This window comes from Chlamydotis macqueenii, chromosome 17 (genome assembly GCF_036417535.1).
Source record: "Chlamydotis macqueenii isolate bChlMac1 chromosome 17, bChlMac1.mat, whole genome shotgun sequence".
NCBI classification, from domain to species: domain Eukaryota; kingdom Metazoa; phylum Chordata; class Aves; order Otidiformes; family Otididae; genus Chlamydotis; species Chlamydotis macqueenii.
The window spans coordinates 10779263-10801526 of NC_141572.1; the positions used below are offsets into that span (position 1 = coordinate 10779263).

Sequence of the window (22264 nt, forward strand, 5' to 3'; positions counted from 1 at the left end):
TTAAGGAAAGAAAATACCCCACGTTTGCAATGTAGGATTCCTGTTATAATTTCCCCAGTGATTCACCACGTAGGCTGCCTTTGTTTCGTAATTTGCCCTATGTGGCAAGAACGTGAAGATGGGGAGGCTATGTGAAGCCAATAAGCAGTGTGGAGATTTCGCTTTGAAGTGCTCCAGCAGTGAATGCGTTAAATGTTTTCATCAGAGACTTTAAAAAAAAAAAAAAAGCGTATCATGGATATGCCAGAAAAAGTTTACTTTTGAAAAGAAAGTGAAAAGCCTCTCACACATACGAGAGTGGGAAACAAAGAGTACATCGTTTCCGTTTTAGTAGCTTTTAATCTTAAAAAGAACGTAATTCTCAGTCGCAGGGAGCAGAGCCCACTTCAGTGAGACCTCCCTCCCGAAGCTGCCGGAATCCTCTACTTCCACCCTGAGCAAAGCAGGCGCCTCTGCAAAAGCAGTAGAAGCCTCCCAGCTGCCTCCAGCGGCATAAGAATAGACATGTCTACTGGGAAGGTCTGTTGCCTGCTGCTGCTGACCCTAGGGGTGCTGGCGGTGGTTGTGGCACTCGTGGTCATCCTGACTCAACCCAAGTGCGGTCCTCAGCGCTACCTGCACGGTGCCGTGGCTGCTGACACCGAGACCTGCTCTGTCATCGGCCGGTATGTGCACAGACCTCTCGGTTTTTCAGGTTGCATGTCGTTTATGTCGTGGACTCTGACTGGCAGACAGGTACACGTGCTAACTATGGGAGTGAGCTGAGTTTCTGCCCCATCCCCACTTCTGGGGCTGAGCAGCAATGCTGCTCCTTGGGTGCTCTCCATCAGCAGTGGAGCAGCTCAGAGAGCAGATGGAGCCATGCCTCTGCAATTGATGCTCGTGTCCATTATCCAATGTCACAAAAATTTGCAGCTCTGCAAATCCTTGGCCTTTTGGAGGTACAAATATTTATAGTATACAAATGCAAAGTTGTTTTTAACTGAGGAAGCAGGAAATTCACTGCTTACTTCACGGTGGTAAGTCAGTCAGATAAGTGACTTAGAAGTATCTTAAGGAAGAAGTGAGAGGAGCTAGCAGTTGGGCTTCAGCAGAGGCAAGGACGGCAGGAAGGCTGAGAGAATAAGTGGGGCTGGGCATCCCAGCCTTTAGAGTGTGTGTTTCTGGACTGAAGCCTGCAGCAGGTGTGTCTGCTATCAGGACAGACACTCTGTATTGTAAAGCGAAGAGCAGTTTTAATTGAAAGTTAGCCAAGACAGTATAAGTACAAAAGAAATACATCACTTGGAAGGAAAGATATAGGTTTAAAATAATTCTCTAGTTAGCTATAATAATATATATAATTTATTAGATATCTACATAATATAAATAATAGCTCTGTTATTATTTTACTGTTACTTCAATTCCTGCATGCTTGTATACATGAAAGTAGAAGGATGGAACGTTACAGCTACATGCGATGCTGGATGCTGTGCGCTCTCCCTTGTGGCTGGAGGAGTGAGATGAGAGGTGGTGCCATTACCCCACGCTTGCCATGCTGCTCCTGTGCTTCTTGCAATGCTGTGCTGACCCAGCATTTGTGAGTAGCTGAAGAAAATGTACTGTGGCTGCAACATGTCAAGCAATGAGATTTTTTTTTTTATGCTAAGCCACAGGTAAGTTCTTCAGGGGGCAGAGGAAGTATCTTTTAAATCAATATCAATGGAAATAGAGGAACATACATTATTAGATTACCAAAGAATCTGTTGGGAAAACCACAGCACTTGTTTTGTGGCTATTGTAATTTTTAACTTGAAGTACTGTAGAATCAGCTGGCAGGCACTGAAGTGAGAGCCACAGAAATATGTGATCAGGTTGACGACTGACAAGCTTTGGCTAGCTGGCTACTGCTGCTAGGCTATCATCTGTTTCCTTCCTTTCCCCAGCCTGGGGCATCTGCACACCATGTCTTGCTGCTCCAAATGTATCAGCTCTCTTCCCCAGCCCTGCTACCTCCCCAGCCAAGACTATTCTTCTTCTCCTTGGGTGTACACCACTCACTCTCTGCCCCGTGGTTAGCTCTGATCCCCTACTGCTGCACGCTGTCTGCTGCTTTTCCCGGTATCCTTTGCCTCCAGCCATTCTTGGAAACCTTTGTGCTCATTTCATGCTGCCCTTATACTTGGAATGAACCAAACTCAGGTGGTGTTCTCCCAGCTTAAGCTGTCTGCTCATGTTATTGCAACAGATCATAATAAAAGTAAAACTGTTTATAATAAATGTTAATGGACAACAGAGCTTGTGATCAGAAGCTTTGTATAATGTTTTCCCTTTTCTTTGTCATTGTTCTATTTTCACTCTTTGTCCCCACTGGCCCACAGTAGTAGCTTGCAAGGAAAGAACATTTTTACTTCGGGGCAAGCTTACTGCATGCTCTGTACGGCAAGTGATCTTCATTTTCTCCCAGATATTTCTGTGCTGTTATATCAGTATGTCACATTCTAGCTCTTAGCTATTAGCACATGATAGTCACCACTAAATTAATTCTCATAGCAATCTGAGAAGTGAGAAAATGATATTATCTCACCAGTATAAATAAGGAGGTCTAGCATGGCAATTATACTGTGTGGATGCCACATCAGGGTTGCTTTGACCAGGGTCTCAGCCTTTCAGAGCAATCTGTGCTGCATCTCACACTGACCTCCTGTGTGACTCTGCAGGATGCGAGCTTCCTTGAGCCTGATCCAGGGATCTTGATGGGAGCATCAGGAGCTGCGGAGCACGCAGTGGCCTCCTGTCTAAACTTTGCTGAGCAAGATTTTAGCATCGCGTACGAATTTTGCCACAGCAGCAGCAATCAAATCCAATTTCTCAGAGTAGGCTTAGCCATTAGGCCCTGGTGTCCCCCCCTCCGTGAGATGCCACTTCATTTGCCATTTAACTTCAGCAACAAAGTGAGAGCTGGGCAAAGCCAAGCATCCCCTGATGCACAACCCTAACTCCTTCCCAGATGCTGCCCAGCCAGTCAGCTGAGTGTTTCTGAGATTACAACAATGCTGTTGACTTCTGCTGTTCAAAAATAATTAAGCTCCCCAAATCCTGAGACTTAGGAGAGAGGAAACAAGAAGAAATAATTAATCTTGGGTTTTTCTTTTTTCTTACTAATTACTATATTTAGGTCTTCACTCTTTTTCTGCAGTTATAACATTTGCAAATTTTTACGCTGGCTGTTTGGACTTGCAATGATGTAAAGAGTTGAGGAGTTAGACAAGCAATCATGAATAGCGAGATTCCCAACGGCACGAAAGCTGAGACTTGTACTGCCGCTGGGCTCTTTACTAGCTATGCTGCTGCTCTCTCTCTTCTGCCTGATCGCTGCCTCACCCCCAGCTCTGTGGCTGCTCCTTCCCACATGTACCCATCTCCCTGTGCTGGTGTTTGAGCCTGTGCAGTTATTACTTCTGGTCTTCTCATCCTATCAGCACAACACACCCACCCCTGCTCCCAAATCACTCAACCTTATGGGCTTCCTTCTGCCCCGATCCTGCCTCCACAGCTCAGCCACCTCACTCCTCTCCTATCTCCTTTGTGTTTGAGGCAGGGCATGGCCACTCTTCTTGCTTGTGGTCCACTGAGGGAGCACTGAGCACTAAGGATAATAATGTCCTTGTTTTTTCCATGCCTCAAAGCCATGGCTGTTACCAGATGCAGTTTTTTTCAATGAAACTTTGCTTAGCCTCCGCAGCTCAGGGTTGAAACAGGCTCATTTCCACTACCATTGCTTAGAAATCACAGGGGGATTAATCCACCAGAACTGGTTAATTCACTGATGATCACACACATATGCATTTTTTTTATATAAAAATAAGTTTAAAAATTATGTAGAATCATAGAATAGAATCATAGAATGGTTGTGATCATTATGATCAACATTTTTAATCACCAGTTTTGGGGTTTTTTCCCCCAAAGCAAACAACTTGGACAAATGAGAGTGAATTGTGTAAAGCTCCAGTCAAATGAAAACCACATGTTGTAATTGAACCTGTCAGCCTGCCTGCCCGCTCCGCTGGTGAGAGCAGAAGTCACTGAAACCAGTCCCTAAAGGCACACCACAGAGACATTCAGCAGTGCTGCTTTGTCTCTGCGCTCCCCCACTGACTCCACAGACTGACTCTGCTGGGCCCCTGGGCTGCCCCCCTGTAGCAGCCTCTTCCATCCTGCAAATCCTGACCGAGCTCCCAGGAACTGGGGGTGCTCAGAGAACCTCCAGCGCAGGATGGTCAGGAAATCAGTCGCACTGGTCCGGCGCCTAAAGTCTTGGAAGCTAAAAGCAGCACCTAATCTCTGACCTACTTATAAATTTTATTCTTTTATTCTTTAATTAAAAAATCTTGTTTCCTTTTTTTTTTTAAAAAAAGAAGAAACTCAAACCACACGCTCTGTGAGTTGTCATTAGCAGTAATGAAATTCCTGGGGCATTACATGATACTGTGTCTTAAACAGCAGCATCTTAAACCAACAAAGTCTTTGTGTGCTCCTAATAGAACTGCTGAGAATAACTGAACTGCTCTTGCTGGAAGAGCAATCTTGTCTTTTAACAAGTAGGATGGTGGGTTAGGGAAAAACGCCTCAGGGCCCTTGTGTTTCCCTCACTGATAGTTCAACTGTAAAGAAAGGGTCGGTGAAGGAATGGTGCTGCTCCGTAATTCGTTAGTATGAGCGGGACATGAAGGACAGACTCTCAGCCCATGTTTCTTGATCTTTTTCTTCAATTGTACTCAGCTGCCATTTTCAAACTAGGGTTTTCTAGCTCTGGAGATGGTGGCGTATATTCTGGGACTGGGTAAGCTTGGACTTTCTGAAATCTTCATGCAAATCCTTGACTCCCTGCAGAAAGTGCACCACCTCAGCAAGCCTCCAGCATGTCATCATCCTTGTTGGCAGGTCCCGTGCTAGACTTGCTGTTAGCCATCTGTGCTGAACAAGGTCAGGTCTTTTGCTGCAAATGGTTTTACTGAAAGCAATATTGTGCAGCTGTCTGGTCCAGACAGGGGCCCTGTGCTGGGAGAAAACTTGTCGCTGAATGAAGTGAAACACTTTGATGAAGAGGTGTGGGAGGCTACAAGGAGAGTCAGAGCAGTTTTTAACCCAAAGATGTGGATTTGATACCAAAGTCCACCTCAGTAATTTGTCAGGAAGTCCTGAGGAGACAGGAGGTGATTTCCCTGGCAGTGAGTGGTACCCAAACCCACCCTCACCTCCAGCTCTGAGCCACGTGTTCCCTCCTGGCAATGGAAGAGGGTTTTTCCATCAATCTGAAAAAAAACCTTCATATTCCCTACCAATGTGCTGTTTGAGCTCTGTCATTCACTTATCTGCATCCATTTGTTTCCCAAATGGCAGAAGCAAGAGCCAGCATAAGGCCAGGGAGAGATTTAGGAAAAGTGCTCATTCCCTGGGATGGGATTTGCTCCAGCAAGGCAAGCTGACCTGACCCAGCAGCCATCTCTCATTCCACTTCTCTAGTATAGCCTAGTATAAACCCTGGAAACTGGCTTTTTCTGAAATGAACACCTGCCCGGGGGACAGGGTGGTGGGGAGGGTGAGAATTTAACAGCCAGAAAAATGTCTATGGTCCTGCGAAGCACAGTTCTAGGCAGAGAATCTGCTGCAAAAATCCTTTTCACTGATGGCCCAGCAGCATTTCTGAAGAATGTTTATATCCCAAAGGATTTGCCTTCCCTCCTCCTTGTATTTTAACGGTTTTAAATTTGGCAACTGACCCTTTTTTTTTACAGAAACAGCTGTTGCTTTTGCTCTTCATAAATCTTAAGCAGGCAGCTCCTAAATAACGGGAGGTCTGCTCTCAGCCCCCAGCTAAGTGGCAGGAAGGATATAGGACAAAACAATATAATTTAATACCTTAGCATTTCCAGTGTATTTCAAACACTTCAGGGCTCCTTCTAGCCCGGGGCAGAACAGCAGACTTGATCTGCAGCCCAGCACAGCCCATCTTTGCTGTGAGGCGTGTGTGAGGAAAGTGCCATTGTTCACCCTTCCTGGGAGGGTGAATCCCTGTTCTGCTGCTGCTGTATAGCAGGACTTGCTTGTTAACATTCTCTTCTGCTCCTGGCTTTAAGGAAACTCCATTAATGGCCAAACCCCAAAGGTGAAACTAAGTGGCAGGAAGGATACAGGACAAAACATGTTGTTATCAGATCTTGTCAGCTGTAGCACTGAGATGTCTCTCGAGAGGCCTGGTAAGGTACCACGCTCTGGTTCAGGGGTCGTGTGTCTCTCCAGGGTTTTGCTTTGTAGTTAAGCTCGGTGTAGCAGTGATCCATATAAAGGGAGCAGCTTCGTGGGACAGGGTGTCCTCTGCCAGTCTAGCTGGATGAGAAAGACACAATGGCCCTAAATTCCCCAGGTATCAGTTCCAGTGAGGTGGCAGGGCTTTGGCTGAAAGCGGGTGAGCCAGGCATGGGGAGCCAAGTGTGATATACCAAGAGAGTGGTTTTTGTTGTGTACCAGTCTCCAGAGAGGCTGGAGGGAAAACTGTTGAGACTGGGGGCCAGTCTGCAGATAGCATAGAATGGCTGTGAGCCCTGGACCCTGTGCTGATGATGGGCGACACCTATCAGGACTCCTGGGTAAAAGAGAAAGCAACTCAAAAGAAATCTTGTTAATAACCCTGATGAGGATTTGGGTTACCTTTGCTGTGTTCAGTTGTTTCTGAGCTTAAGCTAAAAGCCTGACTTGTAAGGCTTGCTTTTCCTTAGCTACCACTGTGCCTGTCCTGTGTCACGGGACACCTCTTGTGCTGGGGTTCAAGTGGAAAACTTGGCAGGCACATGCAATCCCACAGAGCCGGTGAAACAATATAAGTGTGGTGTGTGAACCCTCCAAGATGTGCTTGTGGCAGCTGAGGCTGGGAGTGCTTCCTGCTAGGCTGGGAAGAGCCAAGATAATGCCTAGTTTTGGGAAGAAATCTCAGCTCCCCTTGCCCCTAACCCCTGTTGCCCAAAGAAGCAGCAGGCAAAGGACCATGCCCAGCATCACACAGCCCATCCCACACTGAGACGGTCTCAGATGCCCCACACTGTGCTAATGGGTAGGAAGCCTTAGCTCCCCATCCCACGGTGCTCACTGAAAGGCAGCAGGCAACTGGAAAGCCCTCCTTCCCTTGAGCAAGAAACAGATTTGACTCTGTGGTGTTAGAAGTGTTTGCCACCAGAGGTGACAGTTGCCACCAATATAGACACAGCAGACAGGAATGGAAAGCACTTTTCGATTATCTGGAAATTCTCTTTCTCATCTTGTTTACAATGCCAAATGTGATTAATGAGGGCTAGTGACCAAGGGCAAAGCAAAACATGCTTTACCTTTGTTCACTGCTGGTGTTATTTTTGCACTATATTGTGTTAACACCAAGGAGTCACAGCCAAGAATCAGGGTGCCACTGTGTTAGGCACAGAGCGGGAACAATAAAGACTATCTCTGGCTTTCTTGCCTTCCTGAGACGTGCACGGTGTTAGTGTCTTTGGCATGAACCATCTGAAAACCACTGGGTGGACCGGCAGGCTGGAGTAATCAGTGCTCATAAATAAGCGCTTGATTTGCCTCAACCATGCCAGGCAGGATGTGTCCATCCTGGCAGCGCTGATGAAGTCCTCTCTACTGGCTGGTGAATGTCCTCCTCCCACTTGTTCCTTGATGGTCTCAGGTAATCTGTGTCCCTTTTGCCAATGGCAGTAACTGTCCAGGTCTTGGCTGCCTGGAGAAGTTTGCTGTTCCTTTTTTTTTGCTGAGACTGAGACCTCATTTGTCCTCCCTGATCTCAGTAGGAGCCAAAGGCACAGCTACGAACTGGAGTTTATGTGGCTTATCCTGGCTCTGTGTCTAACTGGAGTGTTGGAGGCAGGGAGCATGAATAAGGCACTCAGGTTTGTATGCTTTGTGCATATCGCACTACTTTTGCAGTGGTTAAGGGACATTTAGCCCACAATGTTGCTTTTATAAAAAAGTACTTGAGAACACCAAAAGATCTTAGCATCACCCAGAAACAGGCCATCTAGGTATACAAATATTAAATTAATAAATTGGCTGACTGTGGTCACCCTTCAGAGCATAATGCAGTTCCAGTACAGAGTATGCTGGCTTGGTGTAGATCAAATCAGTGAGGTTGGGGGGGGGAACAGCTCATCTTTCGGAGCAGGTAGATGACCACCACCAGATGACGCAAGAAGGGACGGGAATCTTTGTCAGGGAGTGCATCTCCAGGGACAAGTGTGTCTGGGGAACATGGTGAGGGGTGTATGGCACTGGCTTCAGAAGGGGAGTGGCAGGAGGGTCCTGGACAAGAGGTAGTGCAAGATGTGCAACCACTTACACAACTGTGAACGTGGCTGGGAACTTGGGTGAGGGACCTGGTGCTTTTCAGGCTTTGGAAAAATGACAGAAATGTGTCTGATGTTCCATGTTAAGTTTTTCATGCATTCATTGAAATGAATACCACACAATCTCAAAGTTTATTTTAAAAGTTGTTTTTTTCTCCAAATGATCTCAGAACCATGGTTTTCCCTGGCACCAAGCATTGTACATGTGCTGCCTCATAGCCCATAATCCAGGAGCGCTGTCCCAGCCCAGTGTAGTGGTCCTTCTCCCCTCCTTCCCCAGCTTCCTGACATGCTTCCTGGGCCTTCTGCAGGGGTAACTCCGTGTCTCATGAAGCCCTTGTGTCCTTCCCTTTTATTGTTAGCAGTTTAAAAGCTTCCATTTTAGAAAAACACCATCCAGGGACATTCGTGTGGTGGGAGTCTTACCCCTGCTGCAAGGAGATGAATCGGTGAGCCCGAGCCTTGGTTTCCATTTTCAGAGCTGCAGCCATGGAGCAGCTTCCTGCTAGGAAGCTAAAAGCCATGCAGACCGCAAACAGAAAGCCCCGTGGTTCCCTACCATTTCTCTTCTCCCCACTTGTCCACATGCCATTTTCTTACAGGCCGTGGCTCCACAGGCACTGACAGAAATAAAGGAAAGCCACAATCAGCGTGCCTGCTGGCAGCATCCTGTTCCCAGCCCCAGCAGGTCCCGGCCACATCAATGGATGTAAAATAAACAGTAGCCCCTACATGTGCTCTGTGTTCCTGTCGCAGCCTCTGGGAGCAGTTACACACCAATTAGTGAACTGTTCCTCTTTCCCCTCTGGCTTTGCCTCTAAGCAATAGCCCAGTTCAAATAGTCACAAACCTTCCTAACAGATACCAGTGCTGGCTAGTGGCAGGCTGTGCAAGGAAACCCCAGCCCATGCCATTTCCACTACAAGTTTTTTTTTGTTTTTGGTGGTTTTTTTTTTTTTACAACTGTGCATGAGGGAAGCATTTGTTGAGACACATTTCTCTAGCAGAAACTCATTGCTGTTAATAGCATGGGGCTGCCTTAGTGCCTGTGTGTTCTTTGGTGTGACTATGCAGAGGTAAAAAGAGTTGAGGGGTTGGGGTGGTTTTTTTTTCATCTTTTTGTTTGTTTGTTTTGCCTTTGGGCTACAGGGAGGGGGTGGGATCTTCGTGCTAATATCACATAAGCCCAAGAAGGCACATTGTAGGTGCGATGAAGTTAAGGTCTGAATTTTGTGCTAATTGACATGTTAAGTGTCAGGAGTTTGCTCCACATGGACCCATCATTCCTGCCTCAGCAGGCCTTGTCTTGTTGACCAGCATATGCCTTTTTATTTGGAGCGGTAGATGGGGAGCTAGAGATCAGTTGTTTAGTTCCTAGCATGTGGAAAGCTCTCTCCTCTGCTGAGACCATGCTCCTCCACATCTGGGAGCTCCTTGCTATCCCTTTTTAATCAATAGTATTCGTGAGCAGCTGCAGTTCTCTCTGTCCCATCACTCTTTGCCCAGAGGAAGACCAGCCTCACACAGGTCAGACCTCTGCCTGCTCTTTTCTCCTGCAGACTCTCCTTTCTCACTAATTTTTCTTCCCCGCTCCTACAAAGGAAGGCACCTGTCTGCGCTCTCATACCCCACCCTGCTGCCAATAGTGTTCTCCAACTACCAGTCGCTCCGGTCAAGCTGAAACTGCCTTGCAAAGGCCCCAGGGAGACATTTTAATGTGGCTCCTCCATTCCTTCATCCCATTATTTTAACATTGTCTTTTTTCCTTCATTTCCACAGGGACATCCTGAAAAGTGGAGGCACAGCTGTGGATGCTGCCATCGCTAGCTTGATCTGCACCTCGGTGATGAACCCTCAGAGTTCGGGCCTGGGTGGTGGGGTCGTATTCACCATCTATAATGCCAGCACAGGTATGGGCCAGCCCTGGCCTCTCCCTGCAGACACCCAGCTGCCATGGAGAAGCCAGAATCCCTTTCTGTTCTTTCAGAGTATTTTTTTTTAATATAAAAGCTGCATCCTCTGATCACCAACCACACTTCTTAACCCAAAGCATCCGTTACAGGGAGTGCAGCTTTTCACAGCAAGACCATGGGGGACAGCGGAGGAGCTTTGGATTTAAAATGAACTGACTTTGCCTCTCCTTCCCTCTCCAAAGCAATCCCAAATTATACTTTGAACTCCCATAGCTGACAGTGCAGCAAAGCATGAGCAGTGCTGCCTGAGCTGCTGCTGGGATGCTATGATGGCAGACAGGAGCGGAGTGAGGCCCATGTGCTGGCAATGACCGCAGCAGTATGAGGCTGTCACCAGCTCAGCTGAGCCCTTGGGCTGGGACTTCTTCAGGGGCTCATCATGCACCAGCAGCTCAGGCAGTGGCTGCTGACGTGGGGGCTGCCTCTCATGCCGCCCTCGCTGGCATGGGTAGGGCTCCCCAAAGCGGCAGTGAGACTTCCTGTCCCAGGAGATGCATCTTCCCTTCAGAAATCTACATCTAGCAATGTTCAGAGCCTGCTGGGAAGCCCTTCTGTGTTTGGCTTAACCCCTAGTGCTGTGTTCTTGCTTTTATGTTTTTAATGTGTGGGGGTTTTTTTAACTGCCTTGGCTCCCAAAAGCCCCCAGAGCTTATAGGTCTAAATAGTAAAATCAACAATGAACACAATAACAACATTGCAGTTTTACAAACTCTGCCAAGTAGTCTCACGGAGTCACAAGTCTGAAAATGCTTGGCTGTATCTTATGCAATAGCATAATTTGGCAAAACATTTATATTTTTCTTTTTTTTTCCCTTTTGGCAGAGCCACATAACTTTGTCTCTCATCAACAATCCTCTTCTGCTACCTGAATTATCCTGCTGTATAGAGCCTCACGTGGCCGTGCACAGCTCACATGCTTAGCACGCTGGGCAGCACTGCGGGCTCCTGCAGTGCAGCTGGCTCTGTGGCCTGTGACAGGAAAAGATAACTACAAGTCAGAGAAGGAGGTGAAATAATAGGCTAGACCTGAAATACAAGTGTATACAAGTGGCATTTTGGTTTGGGTTGGGCTTTTTTTCCTCTCAAGCTTCCTGATACATAGAGGGTCTTTCAGGCTCACCATTCTGCTTACAAATATGATGGATGTGCATAACCATCACCAGCATGAGGCTCAGGTTATGTCTCTGACATGTCCCACCAGCGGAGAAACTGCAGGAACCTGCACGTCGGATGTGAAGCAGCCCATCAAGGCCCACGTCCCAGGCCCAGGACCCCAGGGGGACCTTAACTGGCTGGAGAGAGGCCCTGGCCTTGTCCCTGTACCTTTGGTGCCTCTAGGTAGACGCTGGTCAGTTTGCTCTTAGATAAAAGCATAGAAGCAAATGACAGCGTGTGCCACCTGCAGCCTGACCCTGCAAGCGTGCTTGCCACGTTTGGCAAAAGGCGTCAGGGCAGCTCAGCATGCTGGCTCTGGGCCGGCAGCCTGTGTGGTGTGCACCGCTGGCTGAAGCGTAAGTGTCACCTGCTTCAGGACGACAATGTTATGTATTTCCCCCTTCTCCTTTCTAGGAACAGTCGAGGTGATCAATGCCCGTGAGACAGCCCCACGAGTGTTCCCGCACGATTTGTTGTCTGGCTGTTCTGCTGGTTTCCCCATTGGTAAGGACACAGACTGGGCCATGAGGGCTGGGTGCCTTGATGGGGCGCAGTGCACCAGGATCTTGCTGACGTTAGCTGAAGTTCTGTTTAATTGCTTGCACTCTTCCTAGATTGAATTTTGGAAAAGTAAGAAAAATACTAAAAGTCCACAGAATTTCTGTTTTGTAGTAACATTGGAAACCAGACCAGCAAGAAGTTGAGGCACAGAGCATGAGGAGAAATCACTGTGTAATTTCTCTTCATAGGAAAGACCAGATTTCCCAAAGCACTCATTTCCCAGCAGTTCTTACACAGAAAAAATAAGGTCAATAGCTACTCAGACTTTCTGGAAATGAAATAAATCAATCATCTAGTGCATTTGCCATGTCCTTACATTGGGGAAGCAATGTGGCAGCATCAACAGTTGAGTTGCTGGGCTCCAGCTTAGCTCAGCTACCACCTCACTTCAATCTGAGGAGGCGCCACGTCCATCTGCTGTTACTGGTTTCGCAACAGGCACTCTTGTTTTAGCAGCACATCTTGGATCTTGCCACATTTCATGCTGCATTCATTCTCCTTCCCTAACGCTTTCTTTTTTTTTTTTTTTTTTTTTTGGGGTGTGTCCTAGTTCCTGAAGGAGAACTGTTCTATTCTTCTTGAAAGAAGAGCCTGAAAAGGAATTGGGAACAAATATGGTTGGAAGGGACAGCTGGAGGTGTCTGCTCCAATACCTGCTCAAAGCAGAGTGGTGTCAGAGTTAGTTCAGGCTGCTCAGGGCCTTGACTTGTCACATTTTTTTAACATCTCCAAGGATGGAGAGTTTCACAGCTTCACTTGTTTTAGTGTTTGTCCAGGCTCCGTGTGACTATTTTTTCTGTTATGTCCAGCTGCCATCGTCCTTGCTGCAACATGTGCCTGTTGTTGCCTCTTGTGCTTTCACTGTACAGCTCTGACTCTGGCTCCAGCTTCTCTAGACCCCAGCAGATGAAATAATAGTGAACAGAAAAAGGAAAGGAAAAAAAAAAAAAACCCACAACAAACAAGCCTGTTTTTAGAAGCCTTAGTCCTGCCTGTACTTCCATTGGAGTGCTTCAGAGAGGTGAAACCCACAGGCCAGTGAGTTACTGAGTGTGACACTGCCGTTCTGCTCTTCAGGTCCCCGCTGGATTGCTGTACCAGGAGAACTTCGTGGGTATGAAGAAGCCCACAAGCGATATGGTCGCTTACCATGGAAAGCCCTCTTTGAACCAACCATCAAGCTCCTTTCAGAGCCACTTGTCATTTCCCCGCTTATGGACAAAATGCTCCATCACCCAAGCTTCTCCAGTCCAGGAAAAAGCCTGTGGTAAGACCTATGAATTAAATTGCAGTGTGAGGACCACTGATCCCTCAGCTTCAGACCCTTCTTCTGACATGCTGACATGGAGTGCAGGCTGCTGCTGCGGCTTCTGCTCGGTAAATACTTGCTATGGAGAGGGAGGGAATAAATAACAGTGGTGTTCTAAATTTTTTTTTTTCCTGTCAGCAACTTTTTGTTTTTGCAATTTAGAGTGGGCTTGGCACAGCAGAACTGTCTGCTAAGCACATCTGCTCATCAGGAGGAGCTGGCTGTATGTGGCCTGCCTCCATCTGTGTGGAAATCATCCCCTGACAGCAGAGCCCTACAGCAGACACTCGTTTGGAAAAGCCCCACTGACCTGAGCCAGGGTCAAAGCCTTAGGTCCCATGGAGGAAGCTTTTTCTGAGGAAAAAGTGCCTGGTGCTATGGGTAACAACTGGCTGAGAAGAACATTTCTCCCTGTAGACTGCAGTATAGCACTGATTTGGAAAGTATACAGCATGCATAAACCAAATCAGATTTGGGAAGGAAAAGGAGATTGGCCCTGAGGACAGAATAAGCACACGCTGTAAAATAATGGATGTTCTTCTTTAACAGCCCACTGATATGTGACGGTGAAAGGTTTCTGAAGCGTGGAGAGACCTTCAGGTGGCCAGCACTGCGGCAAACACTGAGAGCTGTAGCGGAAAACGGAGCTACAGAATTTTATGAGGGACAGATAGGAGAGGCCCTGGTGGAAGACATTAGGAAGGCTGGTAGGTAACGGCTATAGTTCATCCTAACAGGCCTTTCCCAGCAATTGGCTAACAGTGAGTGTTTACGAGGGAAAGCTAACACATGCTGTTTGTTTGTCACTTGGGGTGGTACCTGGCATTGGAAGGGGACACCTTTCCCCAGTTCTTATAACTCAAGCCCAGAAGCAGGCCTGAGAGCCACCTACTGCTCTGGCATTCACCCATGGTGCTCATACACTGGCCTCCAGCTCCCTTAGGCTCTGTGATGTCCTGGGGCTTGGCAGTAGATGAGGACACATGAAGACGTTGCTGTGCTTGGTGCAAGAAATTTGGAGTACACAGGGATGGCTCTTTATAAGCTTTACCAAGGCTCTGATGCAGCCAGCCCGTAGCACCTAGTAGAAGTTAATATACTAATGTCAGCTACCCGTCTGGTTTTCTGTTGAAGGGTCCAGTATCTCACTGGAGGACCTTCAGGCATACAAAGCAGAGGTGTCCTCAGCCTTGAACATTACCCTGAACAATCACACTACACTGTTTTCTCCTGGACCACCCATGGGAGGTGCTGTGCTCATGCTCATCCTCAAGATATTGGAAGGTAATTCCTAAGGGAAAAGGGGCAGCAAGAGGTTTGCAAAGAGTGTTGCTCTAGAGCAGTAGCAAAGTAATGGGCAGAAACAGAGCTGGCGAGCCAGCGTGGGCCCCAAAGCAGCAGTGAGATTGTGCTACGCAGCAGGATGATGAACTGGCTCATTCTTACAGTGAGTCAGTTCCACCATAGCTGATCCAAAGGCCCAGGGACAGACAGTTTTCCCAAGGCTTCAAGAGGAATTGAAGTCACAGTGGAAATTAGTACTTGGTTGTTTCTGTGCCCACATCTTGCTAAAGCATATGGGAAACAATAATAACTGGGATGGGAAAAGGAGGTTTGTTTCAACTTTTTTTTTTTTTTAATTATTGAAAAAACATTGCCTTGGGTCTATTAGCAAGATTATTTCATCCTGTTCCGTAGAGTATAAACTACATGAAGCATCACTGGTGACACCCAAGGAGAAGGTAGAAGCCTACCATCACATTGCAGAGGCCCTGAAGTTTGGCAATATGCTAAAATCCCATATGAGTGACCCAGCCTTCTCCGAAGCTCAGGTGAGCTGGCATGGTGTGTAAGGACAGCCACAGACACCCACAGCACTGGCAGCTTCTTCTACACTGCTGCTTGACAGAGAGGGAGCAAAGAAGTCCATTACCCATTTTTTTTTTTTTTTTGTAAACCTACATTGTCAATCACACGCTGTGATTGCAGGTGACTGTGGAGACTATGCTGTCTGGCAAGATTGCTGAGCTGGCTGTAAGCCAAATAGATGGCCGTGGTGACCATCCACTCAACCACTACAACTTGTTGGAGTCCATCTACAACCACAGATACAAAAGTAAAGGCACAAGCCACATCTCTGTGCTCACGTCAGATGGCAGTGCTGTGTCCGCCACCAGCACCATCAACTACCCGTGAGTAGCCAAGGGCTTGGTAATTGAGTCACACTGGCCATGTACCAGGTTCACAGGGTACCTGCAAGGGCTGTTTACCAGAAAGGCAAAACCTTTGGGCTTACTGATACAGGCAGCATCTTACTCATGAATGTGTGTTTTGGGTTTTTTTTATGTGACACCAAAGGTCTTTGAGCAGCAGCTCAAAGGAACATAATAATTCACAAAGCCGTTACAGCTTAGGTCTGCTGAGTTTCTGTGAGTTGAGCAATAACAATTAACTACTAACGGAGTGTGTGGCTCCAGCACAGCAGCGTAAACACCTTTTGGACACCCTGGCTGGGGCAGGTGCAGGCTGGGAGGAGACAGAAGTAACCCACAGGGTGCCACGTTCAGTTAATGTCATCCACAACAGGAGAGGACTGGTCACCGAAAGGCTCCTTCTTTCCCCCTGCAGGTTTGGCTCCCTTGTCTATTCTAACCAAACTGGGATCATTTTAAATAACGAACTCGCTGATTTCTGCATGGCAAACAGAACCATTAAACCAGGTGAGCCTTCCCACCCTCAGAATAAAAGACAGGGCCAGGAAATGGATAGGCAAGCCATGTACAACTAGGCAGGGGCTATCTGTAAACTGCAGGTGTGCTTTCCTTTCCTAGGTCTGTATGAGAGCAAGTTTGTTTCAGACTAACAGAGGATTTAAAAAAAAAAACAAACAAACAAACAAAAACCCCCAAACGAACAAAAAAAACCCCAACAGAAAACTATGAAGTTGATCATTCATTGATGGGAGGGAGAGGGAAGAAGAGGTGAAGAAACTACAGCTAAGACAAGTTTGCTGATTTTTAGGCTCACCTACGAAAAAGTATATAGTTGCTGTACAATCAGTAATGCTATAGGCTTACACTGAGTTCGGTAACACAGCAGTGCTGATGCAGAGACATTGCTCTGTGAAATAAGCTATCCCTGATGCAGTCTCTCTTGCGTCTGCCGTGAGAGACAGGACATCAGTACTGCAAGGGCAAGATTGCTGCTACTGGTTCCTTGTCTGGGTTGAATGAGCTGCACCAAGTCCTGAATACTTGCAGGATGCCCTGCACCAGGAGATGCTTCCTATTTAGCCTGTGCCGTAAAGGTCCGGTTTCTTGTGAGATGGGGTCTCAGCAAAAGGCAGCTAGTTTTCTGGAAGACTTGAGCTTCTTGAGGAATGAGCAGCAGCTTGGTTTTCCCATGGGGGATGCAAGAAGGGTGAGGTAGATAAACTTGTGCGTCCCTCCAACTCCCTTCAGAGCCACATGGGAGCAATAACACTCTCTACTTCTGCTCTAGGAGAGAGGCCTCCCTCAGCAATGGTGCCTTCCATTCTCATCTCCAAGACAGGAGACATGCTGGTGATCGGAGGAGCAGGCGGGGCCTGGATTATCAGTGCTACTGCAATGGTGAGTGAACAGGTACCGCACAGTAATGCCTTCCAGTGAGCAAGGGGAGCATACGCTGTCCTGAACAAAAGGAATTACCTTACTGCTGCTAGTACTGCTGTATGGCAGGCAGCAGTGAAGAGGGCCTGCTGCACACTGAGTCTATCCTCACCTTCTTGCCTCTACCATTTCTATGGCAAGGGCAGGAGGTGGCTTCAGCTCTGCTGTTGAATTGCACTTCTACCAGGAGGGAACAGAAATGGAGGAGGTGGAAGAACCCACAGCAGTCATGTGTTCTTTTATCCCTCCCAGATTTCCAGCCAAGGTCAGTCCCACCTGCTCTTTCTACTCCTCAGGTCTCTTGACTCCTTGGTGCTTTGTTTTATTTGCAATTTAGAAGTCATGAAATGCTGCAGGTTGGAGGCCAGAGCAAGTGCCAGCTGCCTCGCTCAATTCTTTTTTGAAAGAGAAGAAGTTAGAATTATTAAATAGCAAGTTAAGGAAGTTATTAGGAAGAGAGGCATTGCCCAAAACCTTGGGGCCCCAAAAGTAAACTGATAAGTTATATGATGGAAAGAACAAGAAAAACAGAAAACCACCATCACACAGAGTGGCAAATCTTAATGAAAAAGAGCTTGCTGAAGCATGAAGTCTAACAAACATCTTGTTCAGCTATCAAGAAATAAACCCAGATAAGGCCAAAAGAGAAAAAAAAAAGGACCTTTTTTCCTTCATCTTTCTCAACTGGAGAGAAGCATGGGAAGGAGTCCGTGCTAGGACCTGATCTGAAAAAAAGAAAGAACAACTGTCTATAGGAAGCTGTAAGATCCATCAGTAGCTATTGAATTCAAGGACACCACTTGGGCTCAGGGAAAGCATTCTGGGAAGTATCATTGTGTGCTCACCCTGTTCTTACACTTACCCGGGGGCATCTGCCATTGGTCACCACAAGGACAGGAGACTAGCCTAGTAGGACTTCTGGTCTGACTCAGTGCACCATCTCTTACAGTCCAGGTTTGCACTGGCAGGATTTACAGTGTAACTGGTCTGGCTTAACACCAGTGCAAAGGATGGCAGCGTGTGACCTATCTCCAACCAGTTTGTGTGGGATTTGCTTCATTGCAGGCGATTATAAACAAGCTGTGGTTCGGCTACGACTTGGAACACGCCATTTCGGCTCCCATCATGCATACTGAAGGTGACAACATCCTGTTTGAGCAACATTTCAGTGAGGTGAGTGGCCTCACTTGAATCTTCTTCACACCTGGCAACACTAAGACCTCAGGCCCCTGCCCCATTCACTCCATTTCCTCTTTTCTCCTTGCTACAGGAGGTTAGGAGCGGCCTGCTGGGAAGAGGACATAAAGAAAAGAAATACAAATTTGCAATGAACGTTGTGCAGGGAATTTCCAAGGAAGGAAAATGCATCTCAGCTTACTCTGATAAAAGGAAGCTGGGGAAGTCAGCTGGATATTAGCATGGAATGCCATCACAACTCACAAAACCACAGGAGATAACTAGATTCAGAACATGCTTTGGCTTGGACATGTCAATATTGCCTGTCCCCATCAGGATGCCTCTGAGAGTATGGGCAAAACTTGTGATCACATCTAATTCCAGTAAACTGCAAGTCACCCTCAGGCAACACAAGGATAGTCAGCCAGCCTTGTTTAGAGCTACATCCTCCATTACTTATGTGACATATGGAAAGACACGTTTCTTGAGCACATCAGCTATTCAGAATAAGAGAATACAAAGTGGGAAAGGAGAATTGGTCCAAAACCCACTGGGAACACTGTGAAATGACCCGGCTGTATCTTCCATTCCTGCTGGAGAGTCTTGGTTAAGAGCAGAATTCATTTATTTCAGGCTGTTGCCACAATAAGCTGATGATTACTGGGGCTCAGCGATGTGAAATAAGTAACTGAGTAACTATGTTGGTTATGAGGAATACAAGAAATGGCTGTAGGGTCAGGATTTTAAAATCTTAAGTATCCACACTTAGAGGGTGGGTTTGGAAAGGGAAGAGAGCAAAACTCCACACTCTCCCTCTTGGTTTTGCCATCTAAAGAAGCAGATGAAATCAGTGCACCATAGCACAAATCTGCTGCCCTACTACTCTCTGCTTTGGAGATGCAAAGGACTCCACAAGTTCAGAGTAGCTGCGCTGAAGTTTCCTTCAACACTGCACACTGGTGACTTTGAAAATAAGCCTCCCATGGGGTGATGTGAATTCCCTGCTCCTGGGATGGACAGGCTTTAGCTTAGCTCCCCGGAGCACCTCTCCCTGTGGCGAGAGGAGCCCCAATCTCTGCCCAGTTCTCTCTTCTCAGTGCCGGCAGAAGATAAGTCATTTGGCAAGGCAGGTGAGGACTGCAGTGGAAAAGCTGTTGGTTTTTGAAGCTTTATAGCTTTCTTCAAAATGCAAAGGATACACCATCAGAAGGCTTCAGTTGTAGCCATGAGCTCAGCCTGGCCAGGTGAACACCAGGGCTGCTGACAAGGGATGCAGTGCTATCAGGCATTAGCAGAATCCTTTTCTCCCCTAGCCTAAGGACATGCTCCTACTTCCCTGTTTACCACAACTAATGCCTAGCGTTCCCTTAAGATCACAAGGAGGAAATTGTAGGACTATTTAAGAACTGTCACAGAGAGAGAAAACTTCTGGAGGAGAGACCTGAACTCATGCACCTGGATACAAAAGGTCTTTTGCAGTTACTCCAAAACCTTGCCCTGCTCAAAAAGGCCAAGAGAATCAAATTTGGGGGCGGGGGGGAACAAACCACCACTTCTTAAATAACCAGGGGCAAGTTCCCATGATCCCCAACAACTCCATTTTCTGAAAGCTTGAGAGCCGTACTTCCCTGAGGGCACAGACAGTATCGTGTGTGTTTCCAAAAGCGAAGCCAAACCAGAGCAAAGCACTAGTAGAGACCTCCCCTGCACATGTTAGTTCTTACCTCACACATAGCCCGTAGTATGCCTAGTACACTAACAAATAAAAATCCCTCTGTAAACAACAAGTATTTCAGCACAAGCTGTTAAAAAAAAAATCCCAACAACCAAACAGCAAAGCCAAAACAAAGCCGTCCACACTCACCCTTGCAAACAAGGCCAGATAGATTTTAAGCCTTTTGTTCTTGCCCACAAAGTCTGTCCAATAAAGCCATTGACTTGTTGCAATCTCAGCTTTCACTTACATTTTAATGATGGTCTGAGTGAAGCTGACTAGAGCCAGACGTGTTTTCCTTCAGAAATTGTACACTAAGGACCACACTATGACTGCAGCTGTATCAAAGCCTAATGAAAAAGTATTCCTAAGTTACCAGATCATAACTGCAAGCCCTTAATCACGCTTCTGGAAGACAAGTTACTTATGTGTGAAGCCAGCTCCATGCACTGCCCCCCTCCTTCCTCATCCAAGTGGTATTTATCTTAAATCCTCTAGTTTCAGGAAGGATTAATGGTTTCTCCATCAGAGCTGCTTACTCAAGCCATAGAAGTGGCACAGCACCCTGTGAGCCAGCACTGCAGTACTGAGGAATGTGCATAGAGAAAGGCCTGCAGTTTGAGAGGGCTGCATTTATGCTCATTTGAAAGGGGTTTCATTGAGGTTTTTTTGGTAATCATATTCAATAGATACAATTTGCTGAAGTTTTCTACTTTCATTAACTCACTTTCCCCAGCTACCAGTTCCTGGGTGCATTTCTGGTGTCAGAATACCACCCCAACCACAGAGCTGTCAGAGGGGCAGCACTTACGGGCACCAGCCACCATGTGTGGCTCACACTGGGACCAGACAGACTAACCAGCCTGGATGTTGGCTTTAGCAAGCGCTGTAGTTATTTCTAGCTAGCCCAACTGAGCTTAGAGTGTACAAAAAGCAACCGAAAAATGGCACTGGCCAGTGAGAGCGGTTCTTGCTTCCCTGTTAGGCTTCAGGGCAGCCTTCAGCAGTGCCCTGGGCCATACGCCATCATATTTCGTTAGCAGAAAAACCAAGTCACCAGGTAACTAGGCCTCCAATTACCTCCACTTCTGACATACCTTAGGGTGAAGCACACCTCAGTAACCCAGCCTGTCACCTTTCCAGTGCAGTAGTATCACAGCTATTTCCCACCACAAAGACATGGGAATATTATCTGTAGTCCAACGCTCACTGCAATTTAACTGCTTTGCTACTAACATTGAAACTGAGCCAATTAAGCAGTTTTAAAACTCATCGCAGCTTTAATTTGCAAGACAGAAAGAAATGAGAGTGAGATCTCTCACTGCAGCAGAGACTTCCAGTCCTGTAGTCCTCACTAGCAAAACGTCCGGTGAAGCTGAGGGATTGTACCTCCCTTAGCACCTCTGCTCTTGCCCTGCCACCTCATCACCGCTGCTGGAATTTGCTCGGGTCAAGAGCCTCCTAGTTTGGTCTGTTCCCCATTTGTACTCATGCCAACAGGAGAGCATTATTTTTGTACTTAGTCAACTTACATGGACTTTTAAAGCTTCACTGTACAGAGGCAGCTCTATCAATTTTCTAATGAAGTCTTTAAATTATATTTTTAATAAAGTGTTTTTAAACCTGTCTGGGAATTTCTCCTGTAAAACTGTTGCCTAGCCTAACACATAAGCAGTTGTTTGAGAGAGGACTTTCCTGCAGGTGTTTCCAGCAGTAACAGTTGTTCATTCTGGAGACTCAATATGCCACTAGAGAAAGCAAAGAACTGTGCCAACGGCTGCATGTGCCACTTGTCTTTCACAGCCTGGTTTTGACGCTTCCAGAGGCTGGATGATTCCCAAAAGAAAACTCTGGTAACATTAGACTGAAGACCAGGGCAAAGAGGTGAACCCCCCCAGTTCGTGATGTGATTTGCCCTTTAACAGTACAGTTCCCTTTCAAACCAGCTGGTATCGGTCATGGCAACATCTCCTTTTTCTCCACACCCTGCATTGTGTCAGGCAGCTTACACTAAGACATTATGTCTCTGCTCAGAAGCAGAGCGGGGAGGTGGTTGCATTCAAAGGGGTGGGACAATGTATTTTCTCGTAGCTCAAACAGCCAAAGTTTGTTTTTTTTTTTTTTTTAAATGTAGGATGCAAGTGCAAGCCTTAGCCTGTTTTAGTTTCAACAAATCAGTCCTTTGTGGTGATACAGCTGAAACAAACCCATTTCTGCTGAAAGTCAAGAATTCAAATGCATTTCTAAGAATAGTTTTCAACAGAAGTGCTTCTACCCATGGCAAAATCTGAGCGTTCCATAAGGCAAGTTTTGTAACACAGGTTATAAGTAATAGGGGAGTTTTCTGACTA

At 46.8% G+C, this 22264-nt stretch overlaps 1 protein-coding gene across 1 annotated transcript; it reads left to right on the plus strand.

Annotated features, from left to right (window-relative positions):
• Positions 1-329: 329 nt before the first annotated feature.
• On the plus strand, positions 330-21539 carry GGT5 (gamma-glutamyltransferase 5). Its single transcript, XM_086761702.1, has 12 exons — positions 330-665; positions 10155-10285; positions 11918-12007; positions 13142-13331; positions 13923-14080; positions 14508-14657; positions 15072-15205; positions 15363-15565; positions 16002-16093; positions 16875-16984; positions 18089-18196; positions 18294-21539. Exons 1-12 carry the CDS (start codon positions 505-507, stop codon positions 18438-18440), a joined length of 1674 nt encoding a protein of 557 aa, XP_086617828.1. The 5' UTR covers positions 330-504; the 3' UTR covers positions 18441-21539.
• Positions 21540-22264: the final 725 nt, after the last annotated feature.

Excerpts from the sequence above, each read along its gene's own strand:
- GGT5 (XM_086761702.1), top strand. The coding sequence starts at position 505 with ATGTCTACTGGGAAGGTCTGTTGCCTGCTGCTGCTGACCCTAGGGGTG. Across the intron at positions 16,094-16,874 it reads AAACAGAACCATTAAACCAG|GAGAGAGGCCTCCCTCAGCA; the intron begins GTGAGCCTTCCC and ends CTTCTGCTCTAG. Across the intron at positions 16,985-18,088 it reads TTATCAGTGCTACTGCAATG|GCGATTATAAACAAGCTGTG; the intron begins GTGAGTGAACAG and ends GCTTCATTGCAG.